Here is a 27,493-nt window from a genome sequence, read left to right on the forward strand (position 1 = left end):
CGGGTGGAGAGCCTCAAACAGTAGATATACCATCAGAGCAATTCGCGATACTTAATAACTGGACAGAAAATGGTTTCTCCCTCCTGATCCATGTGAGTGAAGAACTGAGTGTACAAGAGCTTCCAAAACCCTGGATGGGACACCAGTGTACCGCAAGGTTAACCTTCAGCTATAGTCGGTCCTCATTTCAGCCAAGTTAACATAAACAAAGTGAAACGAAGTACCTTGCTGAAAGATATAACATGCCACTCGGTCCAAACCGACGACTTTTCAATCGTGAGCTCAACACCTGAACCACTATACATATATATATTTTATTAAATAAAATGTATTCACATTTACTTGTCTGTGTGACCTATATTTTTAATGAGATTATTGAATTGTTGCGAATTAAAATAGAAAAAAAAAATTACCAAACGAAATTTCGTTTCGTTTCGTCTCGCCTTGTAATTATATATCTCCACCAGGTTTTCGATAATCCCCACCCAACACCGTTTCAGACTCATTAGCGGCTCCTTAACAAGTCTATCTTGTCTGAGTTTGACTGACCGGGGCCGTTCGGGGTTTTTTTTTATAAAAAAAACTGAACTGCCATTATGCTCGCCTTACAATGCGCATCGAAAGGACTCAGCCAGGTTTGTATTGTTCGATATATATGTACATACACTATATACATCCGTGAATAGTCTCTCTTTTCTTCGTCCAAGGTCAATTTATTATGTGGGCGAATCATACATAGATACAATCATTGTATTGGATGCTATACAACGAATATATATATATAGATAGATAGATTTAAAATGAGGATGAGAAATTAGATATTAATTAAATTAACATCGATTTCACACCAGTGGTCTAACATATAAAAAAACTGAAGGTTCAGTAAAATTATTGTGTATTAGCCAATTCTGTCTAAATAACAATTGCTTATGTTTTCTGAACAAGGTATAATTTTTCTTCTTTAAATCATTCAAATGTTTCAGTAATTTGTTTACAAATGTATGCCCGCATTCACCTCTAACGCTCAGCTCTACCGTCGCACTAATTTTATATATACATCCACAGGTGTGTAACACCCTTTTGTTTGAATATGCATAGTTCAAACTTTCTTTTGTAGCCCTTGTACATACCCTTAGTTGTCTAAATGAATGGTTACTATGAACACTGTCTGTTAATTTCCGTTATGATGGTCTTTGCTAAAACATTTACTTAAAATGACCTCCAGCTAGCTATAAGTTGCATTGTCAAACGCAAATAAACCCAGCTTAGCATTGAAAATGATTTTGCTTTGACATTTTTTAAAGCTAAACTAGCTTGTAAATATATATATATATTGATTTGTTACATTCATACTTATAATCTTTACCAATAAGACATATGTATCGATAAACAATAGTAATGTCATTACTAATGCCTTGGAGAACGAGAAACGTTGTGGCTTTTCCTAAGGCTCTTCAGTGACACGACTGGAAATCGAAACCACATCGCGAGTTCTGTATGACAATTACCGTGAAGAGGGTTTCGTTTATTAGCTTGAGAGATAATCTTTAAAAGTGAGCGAAGGGACAAAATTTCGTCTCATTCATTTAAAAATTCGAATGTAATTTTAGTATGTATTAATCTCAAGGTGCAATACTTGGTTAGTTATCTTTTTAATTAATTCAGTCGACTAAATAAAATTATTACCAGGGTCCAGAAGCAGTAAGTATCCATTACAAACCAATTGCCCTGTTAGCTATTATAATTGGTTTACAATATAGCATTCATTCCTCAAATTTGTAGAAAGGTGATTTGCACGATGTACATGACTTTCCCAAGGACATTCTCGTATTAATATGATATAGGATAACAGACAACTCTTATAGTTTAAAAAGGAAATTAATTAATATTTTCGTAAGATCAGATAGTGAAGACATTATATGTGAACGTTAACCCTCAAAATGTTAAGTCTTTACAATTTGTAGAGTATTTTTTATTGTATTATATAAACTTAGCACGCAATCTCCAAATGCTTTAACCTGAGAGATTCGTTTTGACCACATTCGTCTATCATTTTCCTTTTCTATGATTAAAAAAAAAATTTGTAATAGCTACTTGATTATTTAGTTACACCTATTTACATTGCACAAATAATTATGTGATGTGTGATAGGTTTACGAACTAATTTCTTCCTCGTAATAAATTTCGCTGATAAAATAACTTTGATTGAGGTTGATTGTGTAACCTCTGAAATTATATTCAGTAAATTTTCAATTTACCTTATATTCTATAGCCATTCATTTTGAAATTCAAAGTCTTTCTTTTAATATTTAACTGGTTTTAGTCATGAGACTGTAACCATGCTGTGAGATTGTCTTTAATGTTACAATAAATTATATCGACCTTAGTACTTGGGCGTGATTTGAACTCGGAACGTAAAGGGGCATAAATACTACACAGTATTTTGTCTGTCACTTTGGATCCGACATAATCTTAATTCAGCGTGTTTGACACTGATGATATATTATTTGCGTACTTCGTTACTTTTTTTCTGTCTTCCAATTGTGACCATGCTGGGGCACTTACCATGAGGTTCGCTTTGGCTGCTCTTCTCTGTATTTGGTGCTGCAATGTTGAGTCATCCGGAATGTGCTGTAAAAAGAGCTGCGGTGTTTTGAATCATAGGATATTGCCCTATGTAGTCCCTAATTGCGAGGGATAGAGTGGAGTTCTTAGGATTTTGCAGTGGTTACTGTTTCTAATTCCACAGTCATTTTGAAGTTGATGTGATCATAATTAGGAGGGATAATTTGGATACCTGAGAACAAGGGCCTTGTACAAAACTAGCATAATTTTTTCCCATGTAAATATTCTTAAAATCCATCATAAGCTTGAAACTATAATTCTGTACTAAAATACCAACATCATCATTTAACGTTCGGTTTCCATGCTGGCATGGGTTGGACGATTTGATAGTAGCTGGTAAGGCCAGGGGCCACACCAGTCTTTATTGTTTGTTTTGGCATGGTTTCTTTGGCAGGATGCCCTTCCTAACGTCAATGATTTTACATAGTGTACTGGGTGCTTTTTATGTGGTACCAGCACCAGTGCTTTTTATATGGCACCAACATAAGAAAACAAAAACACTAAAAACCATGAAGTTATATCCTCATGATGACTACTTTTCTTTGCTAGCACGGGTTGCATGAGGCTTCTTGAAGAACTGTTCTATGTTTGGATGCACTTTGAGTTTTGAATCAATATTAAAATAAATTAGAAAAGTTAATTGATGATGCAGGTTTGTATTCTGGATCAGATGGGATGGTAACTGAATTGACAAACACGCTTCATCATTTGGATGGAGGTGAGCATATAGTTATAGGAGATGAGTTGGTTGGAAAGGTTGGTTGTGAATTGTATCCTTAACAAGTGGATTAGAACAGTGATTTTATTATAATGGAATCAATTCGAAACCCTTAAATATTTTAACAATGCAGTGGCCAGTGGTATAGCAGATTTTCTCCAAGCTTGTCCAATCAGAATGAATTTCCTTTTTTGTTTCCTTTTTAATGCAAATGCTATTAGCTAAGAAGGTCCGTGCATTTGATGTTAACTGATTACTAGTTTTTTTCTGAAAAATGAACCTCAATGGCATATATTTGGCAGGCCACACTTCTGTATCACAAAAATAAGACTAGGGAACCAACCTTACATTTGACGGTCTTTGCAAAAGACTTACATTTCACAAGTTAATTATGAATCAAATGACATATATATATGACCAGAATGTACAATATATACAGACAGACAAAATAAGTATGCAACTATCAGTAGCTGTTACTCTCTACAGTGTTTGATGCAGTCTATGGTTAGGATTTGATTTGATGAGTATCATTTGTCCTGTCTAGTGCGCAACTGAAGGTTGACTGACTTTAGCCCAGAGTCATTTGATACATTTCTATCCTACGATTTGTGGGTATATATAAGTATATATATATATATGCATTATTTTCCATGGGATGAATTTTTCAAACGTCTAGAGAATACATTGGAGTATTTCTTCTGGTTCTTTACTTTCTGAGTTCAAATTAGCAAAGAAAATATGGGGTCTTTTGTTACAGAGGACATAATTGTTCTAGAGTTAATGTCACAGTATAATGCACCCAGTACACTCTTCAAAATGGTTGCTGGTAGGAAGGGCATCCAGCCATAGAAACCTGATTAAAAGGAAACAGCACTTGTATGTGTGGACAGTAATTTCCTATAAGAATTGACTTGGACCATGTTAACTTGGCCTGCATGGAAAATAGATGTAAAAATGATATATGCTTTCAGGCACAGTGAAACTCATTAACATATGCTTACATTTGACCACACAAAAGCTGACAAAGTAGAAAGTAAAAAAAATTAAGGACGTAAGATAGTACTTATAGCTTTGCAGATGGGTGCAACTACTGCCACTTAAATATGTGCATATGCACATGCTCACAAATATATACATGTATTGATATATGTGTGCATAAATATTCATACACATGGACTCAATTAAGTATAGACCTAGAGTTGGCAAATGAGGAGATGGCTTTTGAAAGGTGGAAGGAGAAAGCGAAATGCTGCAAGGGAAAACTGGTTTGGAAGTCAAAAGAATTGCGTTGGTGTTGTTTGTCTTGGGCATAACACATTATCAGCAGTGAGGTTTGAAGTTAAAGCTGTGGCTCCTTACCTAGCACTGTAATCTTAGTCATTGTGCTATGGAAACTAATGTAAAGTGATGATAATTCTACACCATCCAACCCCTGCCAGCATGGACAACAGACATTAAGTGATGATGACAATGATATATATATATATATTGGGTCCCATAAATAATGTGTTTTTTTTATACTTCTTTTATTTTTCAAAATTAAGATTAAGTTCTTTATCTAAAATATACTCTTTCATTTTCTACAATGTTCTCCTGTTTATCTGGTAGATTTGCAAGGCCCCTCTTCCAAAATTCACTTGTTTGGATGTACTGTTCTGACCTCATCTACAGAATTCATATTTTTTTTCCATCCAAATGATTTTGAAGACTGCAGAATAAATGATAATCAGATGGAGCAATGTCTGGTAAATGTGGCTGAGCATTATCCTGATGGAAGAACACCTTTTGTCTTGAAACCAAAGATAGTCATTTTCCTTCCAGTATTCACTTAAGCCACTCAAGCTGCTCGTAGTAGATCTCCTTTGTTATTGTTTGGTTTGGGTTTAAAAGTTTGAAGTGGACTAAACCTTCCCTATCCCACCAAACCAATAACAACACCTTTTGTGAATAAAGACCTTCTTTAGCCTGGGGTTTCACTGTTTCTCCTTTCCCCACCCACTGCTTTTGGTGCTTGACATTTTTATAGAGAACCCATTTCTCATCTCATCACCAGTCACTATTCAGTCCAAAAAGCGTACAATCGTGAGACATGACAGCAAAGAAGAGCACACATTCACTCTCTGCATGCGATTAGACTCAGAAAGTTTGTGAGGAATCTATTGACCCAATTTGCTGCTTTTTCCTATGGCACGCAGGTGTCGATGAATGGTTGAATGACCAAATCCAAGCTTCTCTGCTAGTTCCTCAACAGTTATGATGGAATTTTGTTCCACCAGAGTTTGCAGGACGTCCTCGTCGAGCTCTACAGATCTTCCAGGATGAAGCTTGTCTTTTAGGCTGCAGTTTCTGGCTCAGAATTTCTGGAATCAATGTTGGCACTGGCTTATGCTTATTGTCCAATTCCCATATACTGCATTAATATTCTTCGCACTTTCCCTTGCGTTGTTGCCCTTATTGAACTCATATAGCAAAATATGCCGAATATGCTTTTGTATTACTTCCATTATAGCTTTGAAAAATAACTGTTAAAATCAAACTGCACTCTTCAAAACTTGCACTAAGAATAAGGACAAGGTAAAATTACTACCTGCTTTTATAGCAGGTTGATGCAGGTAGTTTATCCTTTCCCCCTCCAACTTTTAGTTCATGCAATTGGAAAAACTGCATTATTTATGGGATGACCTTGTGTGTGTATGTATTACGTGAGAGTGTGTGTAAATGTGTGTATGTTTGTCTGACATTATTTGATTCTTATAAATGAATGCCATTCATTTTCAATGTTCTGTGAAAGCATGTCTGGCCAGAAGGAAATATTACCTTGTTTGGAAATAGGTAAGGGTTGGCATCTGGAAGGGCATCCAAATGTAGAAAAATCTGCTTCAGTAAACTCCATCTGATTCATAGCAAGCATGGAAAAGTAGACATTAAGATGATGATGATGATAATACAAGAGGATGACCTAGCAGTCCTAAAAATTATACTTTCCGATCATGCTTTTAAGATCATTAGTAATATAAGCGAAGTGAAATAAGAACTGATAATAATAAAATGGGTCAAGGTTTTGTCTTGTTGAGTGTTTACTTTTTATTCTACCAGTGATTGCCATATTATGTGCTTGTGTTTATATTGCATTTTTCTTTGTTCTTTTTAGTTCCAAGGAATTCTTGGAGTTGCCTTGCGTTTTTCATCTTCTCTGGCTGACGAGGCGACATTTGACCTCCAGGTTAGTTAACTATATATATATATATATATTGGCCAGAATCGCCATGTTGAATTGCTAGCTTCTGCACGCATTTTTTTTTTCTCTCCTTGTTTCTTTTCTGTGTATCTTTCAGTTGAAGAGCGTAGGCTCGAAACGTAAAAGACTTGTTTTATTTATATTCCTGAGCGCCATACTAATACAATTGTTTGTTTGTACTCCACCTGCCTTCGTCTTTTGTTTATTTTCATAAAGCTTACCGTTATATATATATATATATATATATATATATATATATATATATATATGTATATATATATATAAGGGAGAAAGAGAGAGAGAAACTGATTGACAACTGAGAGGAAAAACTTACTCATGCATAAGCCGAGGCTTTCTTTCAACACTGTTCAGAGTTTTGCTTATTTTTCAAGGTGGTTTTTTTTTTGTGTGTGTGTGTGTGTGTGTATATATATGTGTACATTCATATATGTATTTATATTATATATATGAGCAAGTGAAGTAAGTAGGTAATACAAATGAGGTAGGAGTGCAGTCTGCTTCCACCTTAGTAGACTGGCAGCATATTACAATCACTACAGGAAGAATCAAATTCTTGCTCAAATCGTTAGTCTTGCACTTATTGTGATTTATAGAAAAATATTTGAAACAATAAACAGGACCAGTCAGTTATTTAAACTCATTTTTTTTTTTTTTACTTTCTGTGAGGTTAGTGAAATATGTATATCATTGCAGTAAACCTCTGTAAATGCTAACTTACCATTGAAAATTTGCTGATATAATTTGGCAAATACCAAGAAAAGTTAAGTAGTTTGCTTTACAACTACCTGCTTTCAGGTTGTGCAGTCACTTGGGCATGCATTTTCTACCATTAACTTTGATTATGCCTTATGTGTGGAATCTGGTATACATAAACTGTTTGAAAGCACATGATATACTGTATCTGACAGCATAAAAAATGCATTGTCATATTAGATACACTCCAATATCAGCAGCACATATTCATGAAAATGAGCATCAGGAACAAAATTAGCTTGCAGAAGGCCCAACTTGGCATATAGGACCTGGGGGAATTTTTTGGAGGCATTGTTTTGAGGGGAAAAGTATGTCTTATATGCCATCAAATATGGTATATATTTCTATTTATATTGGTAAAAGATATAAACTTTAATAAGAAGACTAGTGCTTTTTGTATGAGAATTCTCTGTTCTGCCTAAGTCAGGGGGATGTCTCCTTGTCACTCTTGCCATCATAAATACTGCAAATCAGTGAAAATTTGCCCATTAAAAACCTGCAACCAATTGTGCTGTTGTTTACATAATGCAATATAAAATACCATTGCAAATAAGCATGACTACTCCTATAGTGTACAGTGTTTGTAAGAGTGGACTCTCCACACATCACATCTAATTTATGATTTTTTTACATTTCCCTCTCATTTATTGTCACAAATTAGAGATGCTTAAAGATTCAGATATTTGCATGATTAGAATGATATTTCCTAATGCCAACTCTCCAAGTATGAATCTCATAAGCATTCTATTTTATTTAAGGACACTAGTGTTTGAAATTGCAGGTCATTGGTCTTATATTTCTTTTCTAAAAAAAAATTACTTATGAAATGAATTTTACTGTGTGAACATTATCAAGAAATGCATATTTCTTTTTACAGCCATTCAAACTCCACAAACTTGAATCAGGACCGTCAACAACAGCCACTCTCACTCGAGATGATGCCCTCACTTACTATAAACAAATGCAGGTTATCCGACGAATGGAGACAGCTGCCGGCAACCTCTACAAGTCTAAAATTATTCGTGGATTCTGTCATTTGTACTCTGGACAGGTAACCATAATGTTGTGTATTGTCAAAAATTCAAATAACACTAAAGGTTAATAGGTGATACAGTGGCTTTTATCTGCAATACTTACTTTTGGCTGTTGCTTTATGATGCTTTTTTTATGTTATATTAACTTTGTTGTTAATAATTATGTAATGCCTCCACAGGGTATATAAATGAATTAATTCTATGTAAGAAGAAGTGAAAAAAAGGAAACAACTCTTAAACTGTTATATAAAAAGTAGAAAGAAAATGACTGGTGAGGTGGAAAGAAGAGAAGTGGCAGTATACAGGAAGCATGTAGAAGTAAACTCCATTTAATGTGCAATATGCATTAGGTTGATTTGTTGAAAATGTAGTGGTGTGAGAATGTTAGTTATGTGGAAGCTAGATTTATGTGTAAGTTGTGTATGGAGGAGCTGCAGATGAAGATAATGTTGAGCTGGAAGGCGGCGAGCTGGCAGAATCGTTAGCACGCCGGGTGAAATGCTTAGCAGTATTTCGTCTGCCGCTGCATTCTGAAGTTCAAATTCCACCGAGGTCGACTTTGCCTTTCGTCCTTGATAAATTAAGTAACACTTGCGTACAGGGGTTGATCTAATTGATTGGTCTCCTCCCCCCAAATTTCAGGCCTTGTGCCTAGAGTAGAAAATAATGTTGAGCTGGATCATGGTAGTAATGGAGAGAAAATATTTTGTTACTTTGGAGACATGTTAAATGGAGAAGGTGGATCAAACTTAGCAACAGTGGCTAGAGTGAGCTAGCTATGTATGGAAGAAATTTCAGAAACTGAAAAATATTCTAAAGGAATTGTTGTTGAAGCTGAAGTATGCTGCATGTGTCAGAAGTGTTGTGAGTTATGAATGTAGAGCAGTAGAAACGACTGGAAAGAATGGAGGTGATTATTGCTAAAAGAGAAGATAGCCAACATTGAATTGCAAAGAATTCTAGGGATGGAGCCAATGATAGATGTTATGAAAAGAGATGGCTGAGGAAGGATGAAAGTATCTGGGTATGAAGAGTAATGGAAATTAATGTGGAAGGAAGCAAAGGAGATGTGACTAAAGATGATAGAAGAAGGGCAAGGACATTGGTGAGGAGAGGTGTAGAAGATAGAGCTTAATGGGAAAAGCTATCACGGGGATTGCAACTTTTATTCAATCAGGTAAAATAACCCTAGAATACCCATTGCCATATTCACTTGTCACTCCACCCCCTTTTTTTTTTAAACAGGGTGATATTGTTGTTTCTTTTTTTTTTTCTGAAGAAAATAAGTAAATTTTAGGAAAGAAATAAACCTGATTCTCAACTGAGAATTAAACCATGAAATTAGTCATCATTAATGTTGATTATAATCAGCCTTTTGCTGTTGGATGGTTTCATCCTAACCAAAACGTCACTGACATGAAAGATGGTGTGTCTCAGATGTAGAAATACATTTACATATATATATTTAGCCATGTTGTGAAATAATTTTTTGAATTACACACACACACACACACATATATATATACACGAACTGTAACTCTCAATATTTCAGGAAGCTTGCTGTGTTGGGATGGAAAGTGCTATTGAGAGGGACGACCCAGTTATTACAGCCTATCGAGCTCATGGTTGGACCTATATGAGGGGAGTCTCTTTGGTGGGAGTACTGTCAGAACTCACAGGTTTGATTCCTTTTACTTCCTATTTTTAATGATTTAAAAAGTTCTGCCATGAAATTGTGTTGTCTGTCATGGAAAGAAGTGTCTCTTTCACTCTCTACTTTTGAAATATATAGGAGATAAGCTGTGGAACTTAATCTGCAACGATTTTTCTTTGTTGACACTAATGGTAGCCCTTGTCTTCTGTAATCTTTTCAGTCTCTCAAGAGGAACTTTTGTTTAATTATCTGAAGTAGAATCCATACAAGATTGGATGATTTAGTGCAGTTAATGTTTACTTTGCATTAATTCATGTTCAATTGGTCAATGCAATTTATGGCGGTGAGCTGGCAGAATCATTAGCACACCAGGCGAAATGCTTAGCGGTATTTCGTCTGCCATTACATTCTGAGTTCAAATTCCACTAAGGTCGACTTTACCTTTCATCCTTTCGGGGTCGATTAAATAAGTACAAGTTATGCACTGGGGTCAATATAATCGACTTAATCCGTTTGTCTGTCCTTGCTTGTCCTCTCTGTGTTTAGCCCCTTGTGAGTAGTAAAGAAAGGTATTTCATCTGCCATTACGTTCTGACTTCAAATTCTGCCGAGGCCGACTTAGCCTTTCATCCTTTCGGGGTTGATCAAATAAGTACCAGTTACGCACTGAGGTCGATGTAATCGACTTAATCCCTTTGTCTGTCCTTGTTTGTCCCTTCTATGTTTAGTCCCCTGTGTGCAATACAGAAATATATATTTCTTTTTTACTCAGCTTTGTAACTTAAGTGTGTACATTTTAAAAACATTTTATAGCTTTATTAAAGGAGAAAGGACAGCACTTATGATCTTTGAAGAGGAAGGGATAAACTACTCATGGGTTACAGCTGAATGCAGCAACACATAAAAACATCCAGTTCTCCAGAAACTTGGTCCCACTCAAAGATATAAATCTCTTATGACTCGAGTGTGGACATATTCTATGACTTGAGTACATTCATGACTCAAGTGGACACATTTCATGACACAAATGCATATATTTTGTGACTTGAGTGTGCAAAGATTTCATATCTCTAGGTGTGCACATTTCATTGTTAAATTGTGCACACGTTTTTGGCTTGAATATATTTTATCATATTCTATGATTCAAGTGTACATATTTTAACTCATCTACACACATTTTGTGGCTCAAGTATACACATTTTTTGATGGATTGTGCACACACTTGAAGATTGTTGATCTCTCATAATACTGTGGTTGTCTTAATTCTCACTGTGATCTTTTATTGTAATGCAGGACGCAAAACGGGTTGCGCTCAAGGCAAAGGTGGTTCTATGCACATGTACAATTATAATTTCTTTGGTGGAAATGGCATTGTAGGAGCTCAGGTAAATATTTTCTCATTTTGTGGCCCCTTTAACTTTATCAAGCTTGTGTGACTTGGATGATTTTGGGGATCTTTTCGCTTTGACCAGCAGATTTTTAAAATAATTTCTTTGTAACTAAACACTTTTAAACTTCGTATACTGGTAGAATGTGTTTATAAAACATCTTTTTCTCTTGGCTTTCTTCAGAAAATTCTGTAGTTTGTAAGCTATTTGTTGTTTAATTTTTTGCATTTTGGCAATTTCAACTAATCATTGATTAGGCTCTCTGCCTAAATCAGAAATCACCATTATTGTCATTCCATACCATTCCTCTCTCAGGCATGCTCTTCTTTTCTTTCTTGCTCTTGTTTTCTACCATTTAGTTTCTGACCATCATTCCACTCTATTTCTCTAGGTGCCATTAGGAGCTGGCATTGGTTTTGCCCTGAAGTACCAGAAGAAACCTAATATTGTTGTAGCTCTGTATGGAGATGGTGCTGCCAACCAAGGGCAATTGTTTGAGACCTATAACCTGGCTAAGTTGTGGAATATTCCTATAATTTTCGTGTGTGAGAACAATGGATATGGAATGGGTACAAGTGTTGATCGAGCAGCTGCCTCAACTGATTACTACACTCGAGGGGATTATGTCCCTGGCATTTGGGTGAGTAAAATTTGGTAACATCTCGAATATTTATACGCATTCTATTCTTATCTGAAATTTAAAAACAAATTATTGTAATTATCATTCAGTCAGAAGGAAGAGTGACACTCATTATATTTTGAGGGGCCTCTGAAAGATATAAACTAAAATTCATTAATTTCTACAATAGGAAGTAGCACATTAAGGTAGAGTATCTCCAAGCTGGAGCTCTAATCTGGAAGTTTGCAAGAGAGTGAACACCACTGAAAGCATCCAAGAGCCAAGTAGTGCTGGTTATATTAACCCTTTCATTACCAACCCAGCTGAAACTGGCTCTGTAATAAAAATGTCTTGTTTTCATAAGTTTTTAATTAAAACCTTCCACCAAACCTTAGTCACAATTACTGTTCCTATCACTAGCTTAATGATAACTAAGTTATTTTACAAAATTCTTTGTCATATCTAAAGTAATTGAGAGAAACACAGAGCATCATCATCATCATCATTTAATGTCGGCTTTCCATGCTAGCATGGGTTGGATGGTTCGACCGGAGTCTGGTAAGCCATGGAGGCTGCACCAAGCTCCAGTCTGATTTGGCAGTGTTTCTACAGTTGGATGCCCTTCCTAACGCCAACCACTCCATGAGTGTAGTGGGTGTTTTTTTACATGCCACCAGCACAGGGGCCAGAGCAGGCTGGCAAACGGCCACGATCGGTTGGTGCTTTTACATGTCACTGACACGGACGCCAGTCAGGTGGCGCTGGCATCTGCCATGTTTGGACGGTGCTTTTTACATGTCACCGGCACGGGTGTCCTCAAAATAAATACAGTAACAAAAGGGTTAAACTAGATGATCATGTTAAACCAAATTATGGAGTATGACTATCACCAAAGAACCGGTAAGGTCCACATGACAGGCTCTTGCATAGTTTCTATTAATTCAGTTTTACTTCCTAGTATGAAGGCTTTGGTATGAGACACTTGATGTATCTACAATGGTGTAAGACCCAGAACCATATAGTCATAAAACAAACTTTTAACTATATAGCAATACCTGCTCTTCTGTATCCAGTGCAGTTTACTGTGCATGTATATGCACTCTGTTCTTGTTTGTATTAATATCCAGTACAGTTGACCTCCTTATCATTATTCTTTTTCATTTAACATATCCAACCATGAAATAATTAGGTGTCTCTGTTTTGTTCACATTTGTTTCCTTGATTGATTACCTGCTTAAGTATCTTTTCTACTTCAGTAATTATTGACCCTTAAAAGCTCAAATTTTGTTTTATATTGTTTACAAGTCTTTTATATTAATGAGGTGCCTGCACAGCTGTGTGTTTAAGTTCACTTTACTACAACCACATGGTTTTGGTTTCAGTACTGTTGCATAGCATCTTGGGCAAATGTCTTCTACAGCCTTGGATTAATGAAAACCTCGTAATTTGATTTTGTTAGATGGAAACTGAAACCTGCCATATATACATATGTGTATATAAATAGGTGTGTGTATGTTTCCTTGTGTTTATGTTGTGCGCTAATTGTAAACAAACCTTGTTGTGATACAACTGGTGTTTTTTGTTTGCAATCTTCCATGTAAACACATCCAGCTATTGTGTTTGTATTTGAAGGACTAGGGTAAATATCACCTTACTTGGAAATAGGTGAGGGTTGGCAACAGGAAGACCACCAGCTGTAGAAAATCTGCTTCAACAAATTTCATCTGACCCATGCTTACCTTGCTTATGACAGCCCTTGATGACAGTGTCAGTCCAGGACATTTATTCTTCTCTGCCTCCAACACATTGTTTCTCATGGAAGTGGATGTAGCCGATAACATATGAGATAGGCAGATCCTGTGGCACTGAGGGCACTGAAATTGACCCCAAACAACAGCCACAGGGGCTTGATGATAATGTCTCTTCCTCTGTTCATGCAGTCGTTCGGTTTCAAAGCTCTCTGCTCCAGCATCACATACAGACGTTTATGTCCTCCGATTAACAGCTAGGGGCTCCAACCGATTGGGAGGGACTCTACGTAAAGTGAGAGGCCCCTTGAGATGATCATGAAAACAAAGTTTTGGATGCCCAGAAGAGGACCTTATTTGGGAGCCAAGTTACCTGACATCTGAATCACAAGGTCAACTCAGTAGAGATGATGATGAAAGATGTGAGCATGGAAAATTGGAAATTAAAATAATTATAAAGCAAAATAGGAATATTCTTTTATTTATTTTGTTGGTTTTTGGGAGAGCTTTTTGTTTTGCTCTTTAGTAAGTTATTTGGATATTAATTACATGACCTAGTTTACTATTTCAACATTCCATATGTTGGTATGCTACAAATTGAGGTGTGGGTGTGTGCAAGAAGGAATAGAAATGTTTGTGATATGTGTTAGGTGGCCAAAAAGAATAAGAAGAAAGTAGAAACGTGAAAGGGTTGAGTGAGAAACAGGATGGAACATGCTAAGCTAATACAAGAGAGAAACAGTGTGCGAAAGCAATACAATATTTTTCAGAAATTTGTGGCTATAATGTTAATTAGTAATATATAATATATTCAAATGTTAACGAGTGCACAGAGATGGAGACAACCATTTATGTTTTCATTTGATAGGTGCAGGCATGGATGTGCAGTAAGCAGTTTGCTTCCCAAGCATATAAGTCAAGGTTCAATCCCATTGTGTGGCACCTTTGACCAAAGCCTTGTGAATGGATTTGGTAGATATATTACATTTAATGTGGTTTTAGAGTCAAGTTTTGGCTGCTATTTCCAGTGTGGTGGTATCTCATAGATACTCTAAATTATAATTTTAATGATAATTATTATCTTTGAAGGTTTTTATTCCCATGCTGGCCACCTGAGAAGATCAATATTTAAATAACGATCTTATCCTTATTTATATAAATTTAATTAAATATATATATATATAAATAATAAATATTAGGGAATAAATCCAAATTTACAGGGAAAAAATCAGATTTAGGATTAAATCCAATTTTATAGTAAAATATTATATAATATAATATTATTAGAGACTAAACCACTATTTTGCAAAACAAACAAGGAAAGACTTAATCAATACATAAAATTTTAATAAAAAGTCAAAAAAACCGCCACTACAATTGTTACTTGTCTTGATCGACAATCTTCAGATGGACTTCCAATAAGTCAGTTTCAAGACTTATTGGAAGTCCACCTGAAGATTGTCGATCAAGACAAGAAACAATTGTAGTGGCGGTTTTTTTGACTTTTTATTAAAATTTTATGTATTGATTAAGTCTTTCCTTGTTTGTTTTGCAAAATAGTGGTTTTGTCTCTAATAATATTATATATATATAAATATATAACAATTACAGCGTGGAAAGTATTTATAAGCCATTTAAGAAACACACAAAAACCATTTGTTGAAGTGAATCTAAAGGTTTTTGTGTGTTTCTTAAATGGCTTATAAACACCTTCCACGCTGCAATTGTTTTCGTTTCCACACACGATCTCAGATCAGGTCACTTGTTATGCAAGTACATCTCCGTAACATATATATATATATATATATATATATATATATATGTGACCGCGTGTGTATCGTTGGCAATTTTCTTTCTCCGTCTTCCCTTCCTTAGACCATTCCTTTTTCTATGTTTCTGACGAAGAGCTCCACTCAAAACGTTAAATCCTTCTTTCTTTCCTTTCTTGAGTGCTCAATAACACTATACTTGTTCCGCGTCCTCGCATTGTTGTGTTTTCTCTTTGTTCATGTTTGGATTAACTATATATATACATATATATATATATTTGGCCAGAATCACACCAGATGCAGAGGAAGAAAGAAAATAGTAATTCAGGGAAGGAGAAGTAGTGAGAGTAATAGCCCTGACTGAGAGGGAGCGAGAGAAAGTAATAGCAATGAGAGAAAGGAAGGAGTGGGAAAAAAAATCAGCGTTTCGACTCTGAGTATATGTGTGTATGTGTACAAGGGAAGTATGTGAATGTTTGTGTGATTATTGTGTACCTTATTTATATACAAATACTACAATTGGCTGTCATTATTGATTGATCGTGGTCAGCTAGTATATATGTGTGTATATATCATCATCATCATCATTTAACGTCCGCTTTCCATGCTAGCATGGGTTGGACGGTTCAACTGGGGTCTGGGGAGCCCGAAAGCTGCACCAGTCCAGTCAGATCTGGCAGTGTTTCTACAGCTGGATGCCCTTCCTAACGCCAACCACTCCGAGAGTGTAGTGGGTGATTTTATGTGCCACCGACACAGGTGCCAGACGAGGCTGGCAAACGGCCACGCTCGGATGGTGTTTTTTATGTGCCACCGACACAGGTGCCAGACGAGGCTGGCAGACGGCCACACTCGGATGGTGTTTTTATGTGCCACCGACACAGGTGCCAGATGAGGCTGGCAAACGGCCACGATCGGATGGTGCTTGTTACGTGCCCACAGCACGGAGGACAGTCGATGCGGTACTGGCTACGGCCACGTTCGGATGGTTTTCTTGTGTGCCACGTGCCACCGGCACTGGTACCACAAAGATACAAATTCCATTGATGTTCATCTATTTTGATTTGTTTTGATTTTCACTTGCCTCAACAGGTCTTCACAAGTGTCACAAGAAGGAAGGTATACATATATCAATTCACTTAAACTAGTTGAGATGGTTGGCACTTCTCATTTGCAGTATCTTTTAATAATGTGACAATAAAAGACATTTTTGCTGTCACATTCAACTTCAGTGAAAAAATGATCTGATAATTATTCATTTATTCTCATAATTATTCATTTAATATTGCCTGTTTTCTGTTATATTTTTTGTATTCATTTGCATATCCACACACATGTACTCATGGAGTGCATGCACACACTGCAGTAGACATGCACATAAAAACACATGTTCATGCAAATTATATGCACATATAGATATGGATTAAGCTACAATGATTTCATTTGTTACAGGTTGATGGTATGGATGTATTAGCAGTTAGAGAAGCCACAAGATTTGCCCGACGCTATGCTCTTAAACAAGGTCCCATCCTCTTAGAGTGTGTTACTTACCGTTACCATGGTCACAGTATGAGTGACCCGGGAACAAGGTTGGATTGTATTTTTTTTCCTCTTTTATTTTGTCCTAGTAATAATTTTTTTTGCAATTAACATTTTCATTATTGGAAGAAATTTTGAAAATCACTTGTATAAAATTGGGTGTTTGTGGTGAGGTGTGTGCGTGTATGTGAGGCTATGAATGTAATAGGCATTTAGAAACCATAAAGAATAAGGGGAAAGAAGGGGAATATTATAATAATATTAATGAAATTATTGTATACAGTGCTCAGGTGCACCACAACTTGTCAAAAGTGCATATAAAGTATATGCACTAATGTACAAATGTCTGGAAAGCAAACTGTGTATGAGTCAGATACATGCTTGCGTGTGTATGGAGGGGAGAAAATCAGGTGTAGTGTTGGCGAATCTCAGGAAGCATGGAAGTTTTGAAGGATGCAGTGCTCCGACAACTGATGCCGGCAGTCTGTTCCATGCTTCAGCAACTCTTAGAGTGGCTGAAGGGACTGAGTGTGAAACAGGATTAAAAATAGAGAAAGTGATAATGGGACATGCTGCAATGAAGGGAGAGAGAGAGAGAGAGATGTTACTATAGACAGACAGCCAGACAAACAGGAGTAGAAAGATTGATATACTACTAATACCAATGGGTCTTTTGTTGATTTTTACCAATGATATCTCAGTTGTTTGATCCAGTGAACTACTTATGCATTAAATTACGTATTCTACAGAGGCATTCCATTATCTTAATGTAATTCTTAGATAAAAGCAGTCTGTAACAATTCTGAGCCTTTGAATTATAGCCACAGCATATCCAATGAGTTGTTATACAGTGTCTGTCTGTTTGATTTCACTCACCAAGGCTTAAGTTAAATTCGAGGATATGACAAAAGAGGCTTTCATAAAGGTGTAGCAGAGTGGGATTGAGTCCAGAACATCATGACTGAAAGCAAACATTTTAGCTGTCCACTCTGTATCATGTGATCACCATACACTTGAAGAGAATTATCATAGTTGTTTTATTGAGTCCGGAAGAATTAGCCAAATTGTCCACTCTGGTGTGATTTTTAACTCTGAATGTAAAGAGCCCTAACTAAATGTTTGTAAGATATTTAATCTAATATTCCTTTATTGCTATTTATATAATACAAGACTACAAAAAAATTTTGTCACAAGTGGGAGATAAAATATGGTTCTAGGCCCCCGTGCCAGTAGCACGTAAAAGCACCATCCGTTCGTGGCCGTTTGCCAGCTTTGTCTGGCACCTGTGCAGGTGGCACGTAAAAAGCACCCACTACACTCACGGAGTGGTTGGCGTTAGGAAGGGCATCCAGCCGTAGAAACACTGCCAAATCTGACTGGGCCTGATGAAGCCTCCCGGCTTCACAGACCCCAGTTAAACCGTCCAACCCATGCTAGCATGGAAAACGGACGCTAAATGATGATGATGATGTGGTGAGCTGGCGAAATCATTAGCATGCTGGACAAAATGTTTAGTGACATTTTATCCATTTTTATGTTCTGTGTTCAAATTCTATCAATGCCAGCTTTGCCTTTCATCCTTTTGGGGTTAATGAAATAGTAGTAGGTTGTCCGGAAAGTTTGTGCTGACTTTTAAAGGAAAGAAAAAAGTCAATAAATACTTGCCATTACCCAAGCTTTACCAGGTGCTCATGAACGACAGATTTTGATAGTTTGAGGGTTTCTGCCAATTCTCGGGTTATTCTCAATTAATGACTTGATTTGGTCATCATCTGTAGTGGATGGTCTGCCTGATCGCTCTTTATCAATAAGGCTACAATCGACAGCTCAGAACCTTACGAACCACTTCTGTACAGTTCTTTCGGATAAAGAAACATAACCGTAAACTGTGCATATTTCTTTGGCTGCTTGTGAGGCATTTTTCCCTTTACGGAAAAAGAAAAGCATCAAGTGCCGAAATTGAACTTATCTTCCATTTTAAAGGGTTACAGAATTAACACAGGTTATAGGAACGAAAAGATAGCCTAAACTGTGCTCTAAATGGAGGTGTAGTCAAATCCTATTTAATGGACTCAAACATGTTCTAAAATAATTCGAAAGGTAAGCTACCATAAAACGGCACGAACTTTCCGGACAACCCAATAGTAGGTTGAGCACTAGGATCACTGTAATCAACTAGCATCCCACTCACCAAATTTCGGGCCTTGTGCCTATAGTAGAAAGGATTATTATTATTATAGGTGTAGCTGTGGCTGTGTGGTTAGGAAGCTTATTTCCCAACTACGTGGTCTTGTGTTCAGCTTTACAGTACAATGCCTTCAGTGTCTTCTATTATAGTTCCAGGCCAACAAAAGACTTGTGAGTGGATTTGGTGTGTTTGTGTGTACTCTTCTGTAATCATCATATGATAGCCAATGTTCCAAGGAAATGTCTGGCCATGGGAAAAATTAGCTTACTTGGAAACAGGTGAGGGTCGGCAACAGGAAGGGCATCCAGCTGTCAAAAATTCTGCCTCAACAAATTTTGTCTGACTCATGTATGTATAGAAAAGTAGACATTAACCCCTTGACGCCGGTATTACTTGAAGCATTCAAGACACTGCTCCGTTTTTTTTTATCTGATGAGGCCACACAAACACAAGTGCCAACGAGCTCGCATCTACGTTCACTGTTACAATAACATAGTGTCTTACATTTACATGTGCCGGTTTATGAAAACGAACTATGTGAAGCTATTTATCATAATATGATATGCATGAGTTATTCTGCTCAAGTTAAAAAAATAGCTTGCGTGTGGTACAACTTGAAACACGGTATTATGCATGTAAAGTATCCACATGTCATTGGTCTACTGCTAGTCTCATGACTTGAACGTAACCTAAAATTAAGATAATGCACGGGATGGCGTGCGCACGCACCTCAAGAGATAATGTACACAATAGTGAATGTAAACATACATCAGCCGCTAAAAAGTCTGTGATAGATGTAGGGCAGCTCTACATCGTATATTTATGTTAACCACGGGTGGGCAAGCAAAGGTGTGATCGCATATTTGCGTCAACCGTTGTCAAGGGGTTAAGTGATGATTATTATTATTTTGTTAACAAATTTTCATGCTGCTAACATTTTCTACTACTAAGACGCTATTTTCTGTGTATTATAGTTACCGTACAAGAGCAGAAATTCAAGAAGTAAGAGAAAAAAGGGACCCCATTTCAGCACTGAAAGAACGTATGTTGTCTAATAATCTAGCTGCTGCTGATGAACTTAAGGTAAGTTAGAAACAACTACAAAACAGGAAAATGTCACTCTGTCTCAAGTAGTGTGTTCAAGATCAATGTTGATGGCTATTCTCTCATAGCTCAGGTCCTTGAAACATAACAAAGGGTTTGAATTGATGCCATGAGTTTGTAGTTCAAAACAATTACACTAAGATATTTATATCTTTGCTATAAATTTATTTATGTGGATTTCTTCTGCTTTCATTTTACTATTATTGACATTAAAAATATTAATGTAAAAAGCATTTACGTAAAAAGCACCATCCGAACGTGTCTGATGCCAGCGCCGCCTTGACTGGCTTCCGTGCCAGTGGCACATAAAAAGCACCAACTGATCATGGCCATTGCCAGCCTCCCTTGGCACCCGTGCCAGTGGCACATAAAAAGCACCCACTACACTCACAGAGTGGTTGGCATTAGGAAGGGCATCCAGCTGTAGAAATACTGCCAGATCAGACCGGAGCCTGGTGCAGCCTCCTGGCTTCCCAGACCCCAGTCAAACCGTCCAACCCATGCTCGCATGGAAAATGGACATTAAACGATGACGATGATTTACTTTAAAATTGAAAAGTTTCTCTAACAATATTTTTAAAATGGTGTAAGAGAAAAACAATTGTCTCTGTAACTCACTGTTGATAGTGTAGCATATGTAATTTTTTAGAAAAACTGTGAGTTGGACAGATAGATATATTCAAATTTAGCTTTAAAACTAAAATTGCATAATACAATCATTATAATGTGACTGAGTGCAATAAATAAATATATATTTTCTATCTGAATTAAATGTCCTTTTCAAGTGATGCCAAACGTTTTGCTCTTTCATTTTTACTTGAATCTATATCTGCCTGCTCAAGGAAAAACCACTTCTAGCTACCTCTAATTGACATTTTCCAGTTGCAGTTCAGGCTGAGCATTCATCGTACACACCTATTACATCAGTTGACACAAACTCCTTATATATTCTATATCAATGCTTACATGGTTCTGTATGCACCCAATTCACCCACATAGCCCACCCATCAATTTCAGCCAATTTTAATGTATAGCTGATTTTATTCTAGAATATATACTCTTTTACTTGTTTCAGTCATTTGACTGCAGCCATGCTGGAGCACCGCCTTTAGTCGAGCAAATCGACCCCAGGACTTATTCTTTGGAAGCCTAGTACTTATTCTATTGTTCTCTTTTGCCGAACTGCTAAGTTACGGGGACGTAAACACACCAGCATCGGTTGTCAAGCGATGTTGGGAGGACAAACACAGACACACATATATATACATATATACGACAGGCTTCTTTCAGTTTCCGTCTACCAGATCCACTCACAAGGCTTTGGTCAACCCAAGGCTATAGTGGAAGATGCCCAAGGTGCCATGAAGTGGGAATGAACCCAAAACCATGTGGTTGGTAAGCAAGCCATTTACCACACATCCACTCCTACGCCTATATATTTACAAATTTGTAAACAAATCCAAAGGCTGTAAATTATGTAGAAGAGCGACACATAGGTCCTTTCTAATAACTATAATTATATATTATTTACAATAATATATGCTCCATTTAAAGCAACTAAATGTAAACAATTGACGGGAAAAAAATTTTGGATTGCTCAGATTCCATCATCGCTTGGCCTTTTGTTACACATTTTTGGTGGGGATACTTTCAAGCTAGGCAGGCAGTGGAGGAAAAAAAAATGAATAATTTTGAGTATTGCAAATTTGAACTCCTGATCTGAGGCCAATTGTTTAAAATCTTAATTATGCAGCTTCTCAATTGTCTTTATGTAAGTTATGATGAACCTAATACTCGTTAGTGACTATATGGTGAAAAAACAGTAAAGGCAATTGCTGATTTAGATTTTAAAAACAAATGTAGATAAACTATCTTTTTAAAATGTATTTTATGAAAAATCTTTATGAAGTGAGATTTATTTTAAAGATATTTTGTACTTGTAATAGATACAGCCAAATGAAAAAAAAAAGTGGGATGGAATTTCAATAACATGGAAGATAGTGTTATCAATGCTCATTGCTTAATAGAATCAAATCTACCAAGCTATTTGTTGTTGCTAATCAACAAGCAATACGATACACTATATTAGAATATGATAGATTTCTGCTCTAACCCTAGCTTTTGCTCTAACAGAATATATATATAGTTTCGCATAAAATTGTTAATATAAGAAATTAACGATTTTGTTACCATATTTCTGTTAAATTATTCTGACTTTGCTATAATTAATTTAGAAAATAACTCATTAACTGGGGTTTGGAACATAAATGTAATCTTAATGGAAGGTTTAAATTCATATCACTTTAAAGCAAGGAGTTTGTATTCTACAACCAAGGCCAGTCTTAAGTGGGTTGGTATCGAAAGGGTTAAATGTAAAATTTATATATCATTCTTTTTTTTCCTTTCAGAAAATTGACCTTGGAGTACGAAAAGAAGTTGATGTTGCAGTAACTGCGGCTAAAGCTGACCCAGAGCTGCCTATAGAAGAACTATACACACATGTATATAAAAACCCGCCTAGTGGAATGAAAATACGTGGCTGTGATAATTATTCATACAATGCAACAATGTAGAAAATGTAGCTTGTTTTCCACTCCCATTGAGAAAGAAGGAAGGCCATGAATCAAAATATTGGTCCTTGTCATCAAGAAACACTAGGCTTTGAAATATAACTTAAATCATCTTCAGTTGACCTCTAAGATAAGAAGGTGGACTACATAATACGTAATTTTGAGATTAAACAATTTTCTTGGGGTATATCTGAAATTGTGTTTTTATCCAATTCTTTTAGTTGGACTTTTCCCTTTTTAGAATTTTTAAAAAAGAGCTTACTTTTTGTCTTGTCTACACAAGCAAGCATGAAAAAAATGAATATTTGTTGCAGATATTTTGTACAGCTGGATTCCCTTCCATGTTGCTAACAATTTGGTTAGGAAGAAAGAATTAGAACTGTTTTTATATTCGTTAGGCAAGGAAAAGTGAGTAAATTGTCCTTTTCTAATATTGATGTTTGTATATCTGACCAAGTTTTTTAAAATAATAGCTGGTTGTTTTGTTTTCTCTGCCAATTATTGATTTTATGTTGAAGTAAAAAAAATTGGAAAAAGCTCTGCTAATATGATTTATCTTAAATGTATCGTTTAAAGATTGTACCCTAGTGGTTGACCTCCATTTAAATTAGTCAAGTTCAGTTGTATAAACAAAAAAATCCAAATATTTTAACATTTCCCTCACCAAGTCAGACACACTTCACATTTCTAATCGACTGCTTTGAATATGTTACTTTAGCTGATAGAATTTAGTTAAGAAAAAGAATGAACACAGATTGTATGAAAATAGCTTTATTGCTAGAACTTTTAATATGTACAATTTTACATCACAGTCAGTGTCTATTTGTTTCAATAGGAACTGATAAATATACAAAGCAATACACTTCTTCTAAACAGAATAAACTATGCCAGTGTGATTACTATTATTAGTTTCTAGGACATATTTAAATATTCTAGAGGACACATCTGTTATTTGGCTCTTTTTTGTTGTTTTTTTTAATTCTAGCACCTCCATTATTTCATTCAATTAAACAGCTTTACTAATGAAAGCAAATCAATACCCAGTAGTTTAAAAAACCTTAAGCAACTTACCTAATTAGTGTGGCATTAGAAGAAATATTTAAATATCTAAATAACAAAATACTCAGCCATAAACATGGAGATCTTACAAGTGATGCAACACTGAATCGCTCATTCTGATGGTCAAAATTGCTTCTATAGAATGCAATGAAATTTTTCAATGCGTTCAGATTTCAAAGGTTTTTAATGATACCAATTAAGAGAGGAAGGTATATTGCTACATATAAATATTGACTTCTAACATAAGCAGAGGGCCATACATTTTAGAGGTGGATAGAATAGATTAAATCAACTTTAGAACTTAACGAATAATTTGTTTCACGAACCCAGAAAGGTGAAGTTGACCTCAGCAGGATTTGAACTCAGAATGTGAAAGGCTGTAAATATGCCACAAGACAATTTTAGCTAATGCTCAGATAACGACATTTCTATTTCTTAAATGAAATTACAGTTACTTAGAGAGAATTGTGCACTCCAAGTACTATAGCAGTAACTAAGAAAGCTTAACAGTTTGTGATAGCTTTTTGATAAACTCACTTGAAACTTGTACATATAGTCTTGACAGTTTCATTAAATGTGTATTTGCTTTGCTACTAATCTGTTTATTGTGACACTTGTTAGTGAATAACAAAGGATAATAGCAATTAAACTTACTCACAGCACACTTCTTTTATTTTCAAATCTCAATTCTTTTTACATTAACCATATATATATATGGTTTGAAAGCAAATATTATGTAACGCACACACTTATCACAGTTACAGCCAACTCTGTACAGTTTTAATCCAGTTTGTTTTTTTATCTCTCTCTGCATGGAGAACCACATCTGGTGACTTCTTACATTTGCATAGATGAGAGCTTTGAACTCACATTAGCTGATCAGAAAATGTATCTATGGATTCTTGAGTCAGTATATCAAATTGAAACTAATTTGGTGTGCAAACACAACAAACCAGTTTATAAATATACATATCTTCACATATATATACATATATACAATAAAGACAACAGTTTGAAGAATATATAACAGAAATAGTAACTAACCAGAAATGTATTCTTTTGGTAACGGTCTATCACATGAGCTATGAAATAATATCGTTCTACAGATCATGCTATCATTATTTGCATCAGTCTCACTCCACATTCAGTCTTGATAAATACTGAAAAATTATTCGTTTACAAACTCTTACAATAACATTATACTTAAATTAATAATCAACTAAAAGTGAAATGCTCTTTTATAGTCCTCACAGAAAAGATTTCCAGAAACTGAAATTTCTTAAATAAAAAAAAAAAAAGTAAAGTCACATGTAATAGTTAATTCAAAAATTAATTTACAGCTTCACCATGAATGAAATATCTCTTATTTAACATATATTTACAAGGAGACATCTCATGGTTAAAGTTGTATCAACTTTTGTGATATGAACCAATTGTGAAAGGCATATTTATTCCAGTCTTTATGAGAGATAACTGCAATTCACTTATTTTAAAAATGATTTGTGATTTCTCTTTCAAGGTGGGCTGGGAGCAAGAAGAGTTGGAGGGTGTCTCTCCTTTTACTAGCACCTGTCGTTTCTCTTTGGATTGACAGATAATACCAATCTTCTTAATAATGCTAATCTGCATGTGAATATAAACAATTTTGTATGTTGTTATGTGTATAAACAGGCACGATGGTAGATTAAACTCAACAAACTACAGCATTTCCTGAAGATTTGCTTTGGTTCTGTTGCAGCCGATTTTTCAGTTCCTTCCAATATAAGTATATTCCTCAAGGACAAGAACTAATTTAAATGTATTTTCATTTGGTGAAATGTAAAAGGTTCAATTTTCATTTCCAAGTCCCAACCGATGAGAACTTTAGGTACAGATTTTAGTGTCAGATGGTGGTTAGTCAACATAATCTGTTAACATAGTGTCTTGAGTAAGGGTTTGCTGTATTTCTTCATGAAGTCCCAGAGCATAAAGAATTTGCTGTGAGACCTGTTAAAAAAAAAAAAGAAGTTATTTTGTTACCATAAAGTCAAAAGAAATATTCAACTTGATGAAAATGAAGCTTCTTCCATTTCTAGTATAAGCAACTGGGATTATTTCCAAGACAAAAAAAAAATGCTATTTATTTTTTCTTTTAATAATTCAAACAAAACTAGCAATTGTGTTGCCATACTTCAGAGAACACTCAACTTGAATAGACAAAATAGAATATTCCTCAGACAAGAAAATTACTGTCATGCAAGATCAGATTTCAGGAAATGATACATACTCTTCTACTTGTTTCAGTCATTTGACTGTGGCCATGCTGGAGCACTGCCTTTAGTCGAGCAAATCGACCCCAGGACTTATTCTTTGTAAGCCTAGTACTTATTCTATTGCCAAACCGTTAAGTTACAGGGACGTAAACACAACAGGCATTCAGTTGTCAAGTGATGTTGTGGGGATAAACACAGACACAAATATATACACACACATATACATACGACGGGTTTCTTTCAGTTTCCGTCTACCAAATCCACTCACAAGGCTTTGGTTGGCCTGAGGCTATAGTAGAAGACACTTGCCCAAGGTGCCATACTGTGGGACTGAACCCGGAACTATGTGGTTCGTAAGCAAGCTATTTACCACACAGCCATTCCTATAGTAACAATATTAACCTAAAATCTATCATTTGTGATAATCATCATCATTTTAATGTCCAGTTTTCAATGCTTGAATGATGCACGGGTCAGAACGAACTCAATGAGGCAGATTTTCTATGGCCAGATGCCCCCGCCTGTTTCCAAAGCAAGGTAACAATTCCCAAGTCTATTGAACAAATAAACAGCCCGGTCATAAGTTACCAGCCTCTTGTTTATAAAGCTCATGCAACATGTTAAGAAACTGGGATGCTTTCATGGTTGACTAAGCATACGAAACACCTGTATTCAATAGCGAGGCTATTGATTTTTGTTTACAGAAACAAAGCATGTGAGGCAGACAAGGAGAAATCAAACACAGACACACACACATATATATATGTATGTATGTATGTATAGACACACACATAAAAGGCTTCTTCACTTCTTGTCTGACTTACAAGGTATGATCAACCCATGATTTTAGTTTATGTAGGGGGACCTAACCCCTAATCATGTGGTTCTGAAGTGTGCACTAATGTAAAAATTTGTTATTTATTCAGAATGTATCTTAATCTTTCAGTTCTTAGGTTGCCCACAAGAGAAACAACTATGTGATTATTCTGAGAGTAGTGTTTTTTGCAACTAATTTACATAAGTGAGCTGGTTTTGATTTCATTAGCAGTTGTTTAAGATCTCTTATGCAAATACCATTTAGAAATGGAACAAAAATACTTAAGTATTGAATGGCATTAAAGACTGAGGCTCAACTCTAGTTGTGTAAAAAGAAGTGGATTAGTAATATATTTACCTATTTCTTTACTACCCACAAGGGGCTAAACACAGAGAGG

The 27,493-nt window shown here is 35.8% G+C and overlaps 2 protein-coding genes across 12 annotated transcripts in view; one reads left to right on the plus strand and one right to left on the minus strand.

Moving 5' to 3' along the window:
* The first annotated feature begins 458 nt into the window (after positions 1-458).
* LOC115209657 (pyruvate dehydrogenase E1 component subunit alpha, mitochondrial) lies at positions 459-23,214 on the plus strand. Of its 2 annotated transcripts, XR_004998216.1 has the most exons (10): positions 459-635; positions 6,495-6,566; positions 8,233-8,406; positions 9,942-10,068; positions 11,337-11,428; positions 11,823-12,071; positions 17,020-17,156; positions 20,269-20,377; positions 22,807-23,053; positions 23,087-23,164. XR_004998216.1 is itself a non-coding variant. In XM_029778124.2 (9 exons), the coding sequence occupies exons 1-9, from the start codon at positions 597-599 to the stop codon at positions 22,969-22,971; spliced, it is 1,164 nt and encodes a 387-aa protein (XP_029633984.1). In that variant the 5' UTR covers positions 459-596; the 3' UTR covers positions 22,972-23,214. The 2 variants fall into 2 exon arrangements, 1 of the variants encoding a protein (XP_029633984.1); XM_029778124.2 differs by having other exon boundaries at positions 22,807-23,214.
* A 645-nt stretch (positions 23,215-23,859) lies between these two features.
* Positions 23,860-27,493, minus strand: part of LOC115209656 (vacuolar protein sorting-associated protein 13D) — a 213,619-nt gene continuing 209,985 nt past the window's right edge. For all 10 annotated transcript variants that reach the window (XM_036501028.1, XM_036501029.1, XM_036501026.1 and 7 more), the window contains one exon: positions 23,860-26,013. In XM_036501028.1, the coding sequence (XP_036356921.1) occupies positions 25,921-26,013 (93 nt within the window). In that variant the 3' untranslated portion in view covers positions 23,860-25,920. The remainder of the gene's footprint in view (positions 26,014-27,493) is intronic.

The sequence above is a fragment of the Octopus sinensis genome, linkage group LG3 (assembly GCF_006345805.1).
Source record: "Octopus sinensis linkage group LG3, ASM634580v1, whole genome shotgun sequence".
Classification (NCBI taxonomy): domain Eukaryota; kingdom Metazoa; phylum Mollusca; class Cephalopoda; order Octopoda; family Octopodidae; genus Octopus; species Octopus sinensis.

Bases quoted from the DNA above. Each gene is read 5' to 3' on its own strand.
- LOC115209657 (XM_029778124.2), top strand. From the start codon at position 597: ATGCTCGCCTTACAATGCGCATCGAAAGGACTCAGCCAG. The intron at 10,069-11,336 runs GTTTGATTCCTT...ATTGTAATGCAG, and splicing joins AGTACTGTCAGAACTCACAG to GACGCAAAACGGGTTGCGCT. The intron at 20,378-22,806 runs GTAAGTTAGAAA...TTTTCCTTTCAG, and splicing joins CTGCTGCTGATGAACTTAAG to AAAATTGACCTTGGAGTACG.